This window comes from Schistosoma mansoni, chromosome 5 (assembly GCF_000237925.1).
Source record: "Schistosoma mansoni strain Puerto Rico chromosome 5, complete genome".
NCBI classification, from domain to species: domain Eukaryota; kingdom Metazoa; phylum Platyhelminthes; class Trematoda; order Strigeidida; family Schistosomatidae; genus Schistosoma; species Schistosoma mansoni.
Window position 1 is genome coordinate 8,728,420 of NC_031499.1, and position 13,635 is coordinate 8,742,054.

The 13,635-nt window shown below is 35.4% G+C and overlaps 2 protein-coding genes across 2 annotated transcripts; both read right to left on the reverse strand.

The window, feature by feature from the left end:
- Positions 1 to 354: 354 nt before the first annotated feature.
- On the reverse strand, positions 355 to 12,374 carry Smp_061480 (putative ubiquitin-protein ligase BRE1). Its single transcript, XM_018797814.1, has 4 exons — positions 12,346 to 12,374; positions 8,968 to 9,137; positions 3,942 to 5,044; positions 355 to 1,522 (listed from the first exon to the last, which is right to left on the reverse strand). Exons 3-4 carry the CDS (start codon positions 5,034 to 5,036, stop codon positions 1,046 to 1,048), a joined length of 1,572 nt encoding a protein of 523 aa, XP_018652819.1. The 5' UTR covers positions 5,037 to 5,044; positions 8,968 to 9,137; positions 12,346 to 12,374; the 3' UTR covers positions 355 to 1,045.
- Smp_182060 (hypothetical protein) lies at positions 6,896 to 7,072 on the reverse strand (the record flags this gene model as incomplete). The annotated part of the gene is made up of 1 exon (XM_018797815.1): positions 6,896 to 7,072. The coding sequence occupies one exon, from the start codon at positions 7,070 to 7,072 to the stop codon at positions 6,896 to 6,898; it is 177 nt and encodes a 58-aa protein (XP_018652820.1).
- Positions 12,375 to 13,635: the final 1,261 nt, after the last annotated feature.

A 13,635-nucleotide genomic window follows, 5' to 3' on the forward strand; every position in this document is an offset into this window, starting at 1 on the left:
TACTGATAATAATAATAGTACTAATAAAAGTATAATGAGGATCCTTGATGAAGAAAGTGTTGTACTTTAGGTGTTTCTTGTTCTAGAAAAAAAATGATTTTCTATTATTTGTATAATATGTATGTATGTATGTGTGTATGTGAAAGTGTACTTGAATGTATGTATGAAAGTGAATTTGTGCGTATATAAAAAATGTGTATTAGTTTTCACATATATCTATGGATATATGTGCACGTGTGTGTGTGAGTATATATATATATATATCACCGAGATACACACACACAAAATAAAATAATCTCAAATTAAAACAAAGAAAAACAGTATATACTACTTTCTGAAATTTTCTTCTTTTTTGTACAAGTTATCTAAACATACTATCAGCAACAGCGTTTTATGGGAGAAGACAAACCAGCTTCCAGCTGAAGAGGAAATTAGGAAAAGACGTTGGAAGTGAATAGGACATACATTAAGGAAATCACCAATGTGCATTACAAGGCAATCCCTAACTTGGAATCCGGAAGGGAAGCGGAAAAGAGGAAAGCCAAATAACAAATTACGTCAGGAAATAGAAGCAGATATGAAAAGGATGAATGTTAACTGGAAAGGAAGGCTCAGGACAGAGTTGGATGGAGAATGCTGGTGAGCGACCTATGCTCCTCGACGAGGGGTAACAGGCGTAAGTAAGTAAGTAAGCATCTAAACACCAGGGCTCTTCTTTGTTAACAGAACCAAGATACAAAGACACACATTGTTTTAAAAAAAGATCAGAAATCAGATTTTAAAATAAGTAAATAATCTGTGTTTTTCATCATAGAAACAATAAATCAATAATGAGATCTAAGTAACAAGAAAGTAAAAGAAGAAGAAAAAACAATCACTCAAAAGCATCGAAAAATAAATAAAAACACACAATCACGACAACAACATTGGAATGGAATAAAAGTTTCTCCAATAAAACTCATATATATATATATACATATATATATATATATATAAACACACACATACAATCTTATTTATCTATTGGGATCTGAACATAAATTGATCATGGTACACTTTGTAATTTCTCTTTTAATTCAATATTCTCTGTCATTAATTGTTCACACATGAGTTTTAATCGATTAACTGTTTGTATATTCACACTGGATAATGATGCTGACGACGATGTTAATGTTGATGAATCTGATGTTAAGGTGAGATTTTTTAAGAATGGAAACCATGTTGTTGAATTGGGGAAATTTGATGATGATGATGACGATGAAATAGTTGTAGGCGTATACGGTGAGATATTTGACGGAACTGATCGATACTGACTTGAGGATACGGCTGGGGTTGATATTGAGGTAGTAGTAACAGTGATACTGTCATTATTACCATGATAAAGTAATGGAGATTGAAGATAATTATCTAATCCCTTTTGTATAACTCTACTTTTAGCCATTAAATCTGCTTCTAAACGTTTTTTACATCTTCGAAGAGTACAATTTTCTTCTTGAACTTCTGACATTCGATCGATTATGGCCTGGAAAGAATTATCATATATAAATATATGATATAAGACTATATAAATGGTAAAATGATTCTACTGAGAGACTTTAAGTATATTCAAGTACATTCTACATATTACGTTTATCATTTGCCTCAACAAGTAGTTATGACATTAAAATATCTATAATACGATATGTTGCAAAATATGTACCGATTTGTCGTAAGAGTTTGAAAATATTCATCGTCAAAGTCTCTAGAAACCCAGAAACGCCGGTGGATATTTTATTCAGTCAAAAATAGAATATAAGTTCCGCAGAAACATCTAGAACATTCAGCATCACGGTGCCACGGTTTTGATTAGATATTTACCTATATAATGATACAGAAATTTCCAGAAGCCCAAGGTCATGTTTAACTCTATAGGTACCCTTGTTTTTTTGTACAGAAACTAACTTTGAAGTAAAGGTTTTATTCTTAATTCGTGCCTCTTCTTCATTGTTCTAGTTGACGTGTAGAAGTAGTTGGGATTATAGGAACTGGCTAGGAAGATAGCTTATTACAATTGGAAGTACCATACTTCACATCGGTACAACAGGGAGACGTATAGAAAGATAACAGGAACTTCACAATGAATACATCAAGACCGAAGAAAGTATTAACACTTCTAAAAGATTATAATGTATGTAATTTCTAATTATTCTAGTAATTTATTTTATTAAAGAAAAAAACAAGAAACAGATGATCGATAAAATTAGGTGACCCATTGTTCGGTCGTAAAGTCGCACACCGTTAGTGAATATGACAATTTAATAAACCTACTTACGAGTTTTTAACTCAGTCAAATTGTAATCATAACGCATGATCAATCGACTAGCATTGTACTCATTATTTTCCTAATCGAAACAGTGTTTATGGTGACTAAGATTAGACATTAACCCCGTTGGATGCTAGCCGTTCCAGTGACCTGGAGATTAAGTGGTTGCACGCGAGACCGAAAGTCATGGGTTAAACTAACGCATAGGCACTGATAAGAGGTTGCATACTAGGACGAAACGGCTGTCCAGTGCTTCTAGGTTTTTAATGATGGTCTGACATAGATCGGTTCATGATTTCCATCAAATTCAACAAACTCCACAAGCTTACACTGAAAAAAACAGCATATTGACCCGAAATCATACATATTGCTTGAATTTAGCCAATTTCTTAATATTTATTGTTAATATATTCAATTATTTCTTTTAATAAACTACTTTAAACAATGGATTACAAAGAAGACAAGACCTCACATATCATATTAGGTCAATTTCATTTCGATCAATAATCCAACTCATGGTGTGTTTACTTGTTAAAACACTTGTATATAGTACAGATATAACAATCCGATTGTATAAACAGGAAAGTGAGAAAAGAAACAAAGATGATAAGGAAGAAACAATTGTGAATCACAAAATTTCGAGTAATGAATCAAGATGGGTTTAATGTAAGTACAAATTGTATTTCACTCCATACAAAAGAGAAAATTTGGAGTTTTATATGGCTAAGAATGCAATCAAACTTACACGCCCACTCAAAATAAACTATATACATAATCACTAAATCTCATTCTAGATCAATCATAATGCATAATGTAAACTATGTGTTTATCAGTTTCAAAAGGTGGGTGCTTTTCATCCGCTTTCGGTCGATCATTTAACCTTATTTGTTTTTGCAGTCATTTCGATAGATAAACAGAACACCCAACATCCAAATCACAATCATTACTACTCATCATGTTTATTTGTCTACCTCTTCTATATCATACATTCTACTGATAAACGATTCATATTTTCCTTTTAATACGCCCCCAAATGCCCTGGTACGGCCGAAAGTGGGGAGAGTCCGCTCTTCCTCTCGAAATGATCTCATATGACCACGCGAATATATAGTCTCTACAAGGGAAGTCCTACTCACTACCTCCCCTCACCATGGGTGTTGTTTACAAAAGTGAGAGGACAAAAAGCGAATGTTCTACGTTTTAACCAGGTTGGTGGACACGGAAAGTCCACCTAGGGGAGTTAGAAAACCCTGATTCAAAACCAATGGTGCACATGGGATGACTCCAGTATTGTGAAGGAACAAATGGCGTATGAATTAATTGTTGGTCACAGAATACCATGGGACTGCTTCTCCTTACAATGCTCCACTGTCTTGTGGATCAGATCTTTAGGTCAAAGGCTCCAGGTGTGTCCCCCTAAGAAAACTTTTAGCTATTCATTAGTTTTGTTTTGTTTTCTAGGAGAGTCCTTTAAACATTGCATATCAAATTTAACAAATAGGCAAGACGACACTATGATAAAACAACTATGGAAAGCTCCTGGATTCTCCACCTGAAATCAGTCCATTAAGTAGAATGTCTTCTTATTCTAAACAAAATCGAAGAAAATACAAAAGAACATATTCTATTTTGTACTTACTTTAAAATCAGCTGTTGAAAAAAATCCTTGAGGCATTTCATGAAAACCGCCGCTGTTATTTTTCTTCATCATAGAAACATTCGATGATTTATCATTCATTATTGAATCATTTATAACTTCATTAGATATTCCATCAGTCGCTGAAGTACCTGAGATTATATGATTATTATTATTACTAGATAATGAAGATGATGATGAATGTAATGAATTTTTTCTTAATTTTATAAATGATGATAATTCAATATCACCATTTTGTTGTTGATTACGTATAAATTGACTTAATTGACGTCTTAATTCATAATTTAATTTTTCACTACGACGTTTTATAATAACAATCTGATTACGTAATTCATTTTCAATTGTCACCAAGTGATTATATTGATCTTGAGATTTATTTAAATCAATTAAAAGTGTATTATTTTCATTGGTTAATTTTTGAATAGTTTGTTGATAATTTAAAATGTCCAATGACAATTGAGTTTCAAGGTCATCAACTTTATGATTTAAATATTCAATGGTTTGTTTTAATTTATCATGAGTTGAATTAGCTTGGTTTAATGAATTTTTAAGATTTTCTATATCTTCAATTAGATATGTAGGAATTTCTTGATTTGTATTATCATTATTATCAGTTTGAATTGATTTATGATGGAAGGTAATGATAATTGTTTGACAAGATTTTGAACATTGAATTTCATCATCTTGTCGACTACTACTACTACTATTAGTAGTATAAGTAGTATCTATATGATTAGATGATAATTGTTGTGATAATTTATCTAATTCATTAGTCAAACGATAACATTCAGCTCTTAATGTAGATGATTGTAATTGAAATGATGATTCAGTATTAAATAATTTATCACGTAATAATTTATTTTCTTGTTTTAATTCTTCTAAATGTATATTACTATCAGAAAATGTAGTTTGAGCATTAGTTAATGCAGATTGTGTATAGATTAATTCTTCTTCTAATTGTTTAATACGTTTTTCTGCACGTAATTTTGCATCATTTGCTATAATTTGTGCTTCACGTAAATCAAGTAATTGAGATTGAAAACGTTGAAATTCTTCAGCAGATATAGAAGTAACCATAAGTGGAACTAATACATAAATATAAATATATACATACATATACTTCTCTCTTTCTATATGTATATATATATATATGGTTTATTAGCAAGAAAAATTAAAAAAAGAGGATGAAAATCAAGCATAATTAACACAAACTAGACGTCAGTCACAACGTAGAACTTCGTACGTACGTACATCAGTTCGAGTTGCCATACCACATTAGCACAGAGATGCAGTTGTCGATTCAAATCCCATAATGGTAGAAATAGTAAGAGCATAAGCAGTAATAGGAAAGATTAGGGTTTGAAGATGTTATTGAAGGAGTACAATACGGTGAAATAAATTTGGAAGGAGAAAAAAAAGATAGAGACATAGAGAATTCAGAAGATTAGAATTTTGTAGAACATAAAGAGTGGATGCACCTTTGCCATTGCAAACGATTATGAGCCATATCATTCAAGGTCTCTAACCATCGATTTTTATCATCACGCGAATCCCAACTAGGTAGTCTACACCTACCAACATGGCTCAGTCCAGTTGTCAGTGACTTCATGGATTTGTGCCACGTTTTGGTCTGGCCGCCCCTAGCTTTCTTCCAACCTACTCCTGCACCATGAAACATTACACGTCGGGGCACGTCGGTGGTTTGGGCATACGTAACACAGATTAGATGAGAAATAAAAGTACACTTTCGTTGGCTATATGTATGGACATATTAGATACTGATAATAGCACTAATAAAGTTTAGTTTTTTGTAAGTGTGGAAAGTTTTATGGATTGGCTTAATTACAGTGGCTTCATATCAATAACTGAGTTTAGTTAGAGAATTACTCGTGTAATGTGGGTTACTTATATTCACATAAGTAGTATATTACGATGGTCGGGCATTAAATGAATTTCAGTCAGTCAGTTACAACGTAGGACCACGCATATTTATGCATAGGTCCAAGTTGCCATACCTCGTTAGCACAACAAGATCAACACCGGATTCATAGAAATAGTTAATTTAGTGGTGGTAGTATATAAAAGAAAGATTGTATATAAGGATGTAGTATAGGAAGGAAGAACGTTATGAAGCAATTTTAATCTCAAGGTTTAAGGGAAGATAAAGAGTGTATACACCTACGCCATTGTGATCGATTCTGAGCCATATTACCTAGAGTCTCCAACCATAGGTTACGATAGTCGTGCAGACCCCAACCAGGTAGTCTGCATCTGCCAACATGGCTCAGACTAGAAGTTAGTGATTTCAAGCATTGATGCCACGTTCTGTTTTGGCCGCTCCTAACTTTCTTCCAACCATCCCCTACACTAGTCAGCATAGCGCGTCGTGGTAATCGGTGTTCAAGCATACGTAACACCTGGCCTAACCATCTCAGTCGATGAAGATTCATGACCTGAATGCATTTTAGTAGAAGATCGATAAAGAGAGAACGAGAAAGAAGCGCAATTGGTATGAAGATGCATGAACAATAATAATCGAACACGAAGAACTGATATTTGCAGAAGGAACGGTCAAGATTGAGATGATTGATTGATAGTTTGTAAATTGACTATTTACTATATGGTTATCATATTTTAGTGAGATATTCTGTAATTTTGTGCTCAAATACATTCGATTATCTCCACCCGTGTTCTTTTTCATTACACTAGAACTGAAGAAATAGTGCTTAGATATTTCATTCTCAGTATCAGACTACTCAGTGAAAGTGTAACATTCACGACCTCATCATGAATAGAACTCAAGTCTAAGGGAAAAGTAACACCGTTGGTAGGAAGAATGAGTATACTGAACACAAGAAGAAATGTGATCACAAGTTATTTAACAAATAGATGACTGAACGGAAAGACAACTGTAGATAATTCACTCTACAATCGGATTAATGCGTTTCAGGTTTAATTCTTGCCCTATGACACCAGTCTCTGACAACATTACAGAAATCAGGAATAACTGTACAGTCTATTCGTTTGTTCAACACAGGTAGATATAAAGACAAAGTCAACCTCCCACAATCAATACAGAGCCCGAGACAAATGTGCATTGTCCAAGTTGCCATGCCACATTAGTATAATGCAATAAAATTAACAGGGCTGTAGCTGCTACCTGGATGTAGTGATCAGGCTTACATATCGCGATGACTCAATTTAACTGTTGGTTGGAACGTTTGTACCTTTAGGTCCTACAATGACAAGCAGTTTAGTTGGAGAGTGGTAAAACTGAAAGCAACAAAATCATGATCCGAGGTCGAAATCATCATTTCCAACTGTATAAGGATGTGACAGCAGTAAGGTATTACCTCCAGACAACCAGCATCTCTAGCAATACTGCATTTTTGTAACAAAAAGAGGGACAGAAAAAACGCCCCAAAAATATAATACCTCACCTTGCCCTACAAGATTTCCGTTACCAGAGGTAAATTTGAAAAGTACGAAGCGAACACAGCAAAAACTACTCGAAAATGCCGTGCGCGACCAGCCTCAAGTAGCCGTCTCTTGAGCATCAAGGTTGAGTATTTTGGTCATCAAGACCACCCCTCGCCCAATTTTCTCAGATGTCTTAAAAAGTATGCGTCTACGGTGTGAACAACCGGGAAACGACAACCACTTTTGTACCTTAAACAGCACTTGATATTAACTTGTTCACAAATATAAAGCTAATGTATGCGGTATCGTATAATTACCTGTGAACAATAATTTACCATATGAAGGCTATGCTGACGAAATTACGGAGATGTTAATCGATATGAGCAAATAACAAAAACAAGGATGATTTCGTATGATAAAGTGGTAAACTGTTAAGATAACATTGCTGAAACTAGCCCCCCTTTCCATTGTCAACGAGAACACACCTCTTAAAATAGCCTTATCGACAAAAGAGTTAAGCAAATATATGACTATTGAACTATCGATCAATATCTTACATGAGTGGTAACAAATCATTGTGTACACACATTATTTTTTTCATGTAATCCGCTTTAAATGGACGACAAGAATGTTGAGATTGTATTTTAAACATTAAAAGACAACAACGCATACTAATCGATAGATCTTGAGAGAGAGAGAGAGAAAGTGGAATATAAAATGTATGTTGATCTTTTTTTCCGGAGCGAATTTTAAGAAAAGTTAGGTGTGTTTACACATTCTATTGCAATATTGATCATAGGGTTTGAAGACAGTTTTCATTACAAACTGATAGAAGTAAGAAAATAAATAGGAACTATTTACAACAATTAACGTCTTTAATGATTCCATTAAATGAATCAATCAAGCAAAACACAAACCAATTATAAATTGAAACGATTGAATGATATGAGTAGTTATAGATTATTAAGAATATTATTCAGTTTACATTATTATTATTTGAACACATAAGTATTGGTATAAGGAAGCACCAGATATATATGCGCCGCACAAATCTCATTCGATTTGTGTGAGGGCTGTGATACTACCCAGGTGCCCAAACTGAAGCAGGTGGTTTTCTTAGGGGGTCACACTCCGAGCCTTTGATCTAAAGGTCTGACCCATAAGGCAGTGGAGCAACGTAAGGAGATGCAGTCCCATGGTACACGGTGACCAACGATTGATTCATACGTCATTTGTTCCCTCACGGTACTGGAACCCATGTGCACCATTGGTTTGGAATCAGGGTTTTCCAACTCCCCTAGGTGGACCCTCCATGTCCACCAACCCGGTTGAAGCGCCGGACATTCTCTTTTCATCCTCTCAATTTCGTAAAAAAACACCCGTGTTGCGAGAAGGCAGTGAGTAAGACTTCCCTGTCAGTGGTTGTATACGCGTGGCCATGTGAGAGCATTTGGAGAGGGAGAGCGGACTCTCCCCACTCTCGGCCGTACCAGGGCATTTGGGGGCAAACAATATATTAGGGCGTGGATAAATGTAAAAGTAATTGGTCATACATGTGCACATCTAAATAGTCAACTATTTGACTTACATAAAGATGTTTGAACTAGAAATTTAATTGATTCGTATGTAGAAATGCGTAATACGAGTATCAAATGGAACCAAAGCTATTGAATACTTCAGTCATCATTTTTTACAAGCATTACATTCAACAGAATAATCATATACGTTTATATGATTTTGGTCTGTGGTGAATAATTCCTAAAAACAAACAAATATTTTATTTATGAGAATACTCGGTATTAAAATTCACTAATACAATTACAATAATGCAACAATTTGAATTGCGTCGAAGTAATAAGTGAACAGCCAGTATTTATTCAGTGTTACTCCTAGTCAGTTATATTGGTGGCAGAGTGACTTAAAGTTATAAGTACAAGTCTATAGTCTAAATGTACTGGTACGGCCGTAGGTGGGGAGATTCCTCTCTCTTCAAAATTACTACATAGAGCCATTCATTTAGACACTCAGCCAGATAACTTACACTCAATGGGTTAACATGGTATGGTTTTTATAAAGCTGAACATTTTGCACTTAAACTCGATTGAAAGATTCATAGGGTCCAACTATAGGGGTCGAAAAATACCGATTCCAAACCAAGGGGGTGAATTGGCTCCAGTATCCCAAGGAAGCGAATAGTGTATGCGTCTATTTTGGTCACCAGCTACCATGGGACCACGTTTACCAACGTTGTTTTGATGTCTTGTGGACTAGGCCCCTAGGTCAAGGCGCCCCCTTCCTAAGAAAGCCATTTGCTCAGCCTGTGTGCTGACAGTAACCAAACCCACATACAAATATGGTATATATTAGTGATAAAAAAAGATTCCTTCGCCTCGCTATTCATGAAAGACTATATTAATAATTATACTCTAAAGTATCTAAAATATAGATGACTTATACTGGTTTATCAAATAATATCTAAATAACAATACCCCCAAATCTTTTTACATGGAACATGGTTAAAACACATGATATGATTAAAAGTTGTTCTGAAGTTAAGTGACCGCCATTAAAAGTAAATCTGCAGCATACTTATGTTAAGAAAATAGTGAAACAGCCTGAAAGTGAACAACGAGACGTCATTTTCGAACACAAGCTGTAGTTACTTCGCATAACAATTAAGCTGGGTGAGTGTCAATCTTAAATATTCGTGCTCTCGCATTTATTTGGCCTAGGTTTGTTGTCTATGTTGCTTATGCACAACATATTAATGGATAAGATACTGTGGATGCAACTTATGGCTTATCAATAATTTATATTTCACGTCCTTACTTTTGTTGAACGACTCAGTTTATTTTTGGATACCACAATGTGCTAGGAGCAGATAAAAGATGCATTTGCCACTGTTCCACACAAAGCCTTAGCTTAGAAATTGTCCATAGGATAGTGTGATCCTGATATATATGGCAAAATATATTCTAGAACAAACTATGTTTTTGATAAAGATCAATAGTGTAATTAACTAACGAACAATGGTTGGAAATACTTCTTAATGATCTTTGACGGTAAAATTATAACATGTTAACAGCTTTGAGTTAACCAATCGAAATTAAGATAATACATCGATCCTTTTGCACCAAGTTTAAAAAGCAGTGGTATATAACATCTGTTATTGTTAATAAAGTGAAAATTGGCAACATTAGGTTTTCAGTGCTTTAAATCAATGAAAATATTTGTTATACAACAAAAAATTAAGTTTTAGACGGTGTCCAGGTTAAATTACATGGCATACCTGTTTTTAAGATATATTGTGTTTAAGCACCTAATGTCGTTCAATGAGTAAACAAGTGTTTGGTGAAGCTAGATACTGTATTCCCTTTGTTACTCTCACTCTAAGTCCCAGCCTCAATTCTCCTGATTTTGTGAGCAGAAGAGTGGTAAGGGGCTCTAACATGCAATATTGGATTATAGCTGATGTTAGTTCGTGTTAAAAACCCTGACTCGAATTTGTAAACTCAATCCAAAACTCCAGTTTAACACTTGAAAACTAACCCTACCCTTTTTGTGTTAAAAGTGACACTAGTTTTAGAAAATTTTATGGGGTGACAACCCTAACTTACAATGCTAGTCCGACTTCTAGTTAGCCCCCAAATGCCCTGGTACGGCCGTGAGTGGGGAGAATCCGCTCTCCCTCTCCAAGTCCTCTCACATGGCCACGCGTATATAGCCTCTGCCACACAAGTCCTACTCACTGCCTTCTCGCAACACGGGTGTTTTTCACGAAATTGAGAGGATGAAAAGAGAATGTCCGGCGCTTCAACCGGGTTGGTGGACATGGAGGGTCCACCTAGGGGAGTTGGAAAACCCTGATTCCAAACCAATGGTGCACATGGGATCCAGTAGCCCGAGGGAATAAATGGCGTAAGAACCAACCGTTGGTCACCGGCTACCATGGGACTGCATCTCCTCACGATGCTCCACTGCCTTGTGGACTAGACCTTCAGGTCGAAGGCTCCGGGTGTGGTCCCCTAAGAAAATCACCTGCTTCAGTTTGGGCACCTGGGCAGTATCACAGCCCTCACACAAATCAAATGAGATTTGTGCGGCACATATTTATCTGGTGCTTTTTGTACCAATATTTATGTGTTTAAATAAAATAAAATAAAATCTAGTTATGAACGTATATGTGAAAACATGCTCTTTTTTCTTTGCTAGACAAGATCGGTTGTCTTGAGAGCTTTAGTTATTACTATCGAAGCTGTTGTTCTACTGTTACCTCGTCATTTCGTATTGTTATTTGTTTTATAACTAAGCGTTTCCCAAACGGCTGATAAGTCACCCAAAATTGTCAGTATATTATACGTTTACCATTCCCGAATCTAAAAATTTAGGGGATACCGAAGCACCTGACAGATTTTCGGAGCACAAATAAGTGACGAAAGTCAAGAGAAATAACCAAATACTTAAAGGAAATAAAAGAGAGCTCGTTAGGCAAGAGGATTTTTTTTATGGGACCATTTATCAAAGCCATACAACCATTTGTACAGTAGTTGTCGCTGAAACTATCATTGAAAGGCTTAAGGCACATCAATAGCAGCCCTTGTGGACAGAACAGGGGAGTTAATACAAACCAACCACATACTTACTGACAAGACTGAATTTAGGAACCTTATGACACTCAATCGCAAAATCCCATATAGGATTTCTTAACGTAGCTTGAGAGTAGGATTTCCGGCGGAAAAAATGATCAACTATCACTTACGCAAGGAAACAAGAAATAGAAATGAAGGTGAACTAAAGGGAGATAAAGAGAAAGAAATTGTGCAATGTCTGTTTTCCCCCACTGGTATCTGTTTATCATCAATCATTGTGTTCATCCACGACCGAATTTATGCAATAACACATGCCAAAAATTTAAAATTACTTAATACACAGTACACTTGCAGTTAGACTGTTATAGAAAGCTTACCTAACTGTAAGAAAGAAAATGTGTACAAGCCATGTAACGCATCTTTCATATGCTTGGACCATAAAGAAATTCAATGCTCAACCCGTATCACGCACTGGTCAAAATCATTATGGGAAATACAATGTAAAATAGCTCTGTGACGGGCTAGCATATGCTTATTGATTTCTTCACACTCACTTCTTGACGTTTCGGTACGGTTCCATATATTTGTTGATGTCATTTTAGTGTTAGTCTGGCCACTTGACAGTACTAGTTTTTGTCAGTTTTGTAGTTATTCATGGATTTTTAATCTTTTGACGAGCAATTTAGGAAATCCAGCCGCTCTTCTGCGCTTATCCTTTTGAATTTGATAATTAATTGTGGGTCAGTATTTGTCAAGTGTAAATGAACGTGTTTGTTAGAGGGCATAAAGATTGCTAAGTTCAGAACTTATCACAATACCATGAAGTAGATTGGTTGGTTGCTCTAAAATGAGTTTGTCTGTGCTTCTTGGCCTATTCTAAATGTTTAGATCTGTCATGATATAACTGGCTAACTTAATTGATGGAAGTCGCACCAATGTCTATGCCGGCTCATCCTATCTAGACTTACCAATATTCCATTTAAACCTTCTGCAGAACTCATTTGGGCTGGAAAAAGAATAATTTATCCAATATGATGGGAGAGAAAACGTTCATCTCATTGTCCTTAAGTATTACTGCATAAATCATTATTCTACCATTACGTCCTACTACACCGATGATTAATTTTCACTTCACTTCGTAGACATGTATTGCCGTTTATTCTCACTCCGTTTCACAGACATGCTTATCAAATTACTTACACATTTCACTTTTATTTCCCTATTTTTTTCCTTTAAAATCAATTCAATATTCTTCTACATACTGCAGGACAAGTTCAGATGTGGCGACTATCGTTTGAACATCACTGAAACTTGCACATAATTGCATCTCTTTAGAAATTCGAAATGGTTTCTTCATAACATTTATGTACTTAACGGCTGTTTGCGAGTAATTGGATTATCTTGTGAGACTGACCACGCTTGAACGACAGAGTCATGCCATAACGAATAAGTCTTCTGGCGTTCACCCATTCCGACTTTATTCAAGTTTTAGATGTTGAATACAATCTTCTCAGTTGCCTTGTGTTTAGCTTCACAGATAGTGTGGTTGAGAACCAATACCACATGTCTAGTGTCGCTTGGATAATCCTGGTGAGTGGTGATAAGATGAAGTGCCCTGTCCTGAGAAGCTAGTAACTCGATCGATGATTTGTAGTGAATGTCGAGTC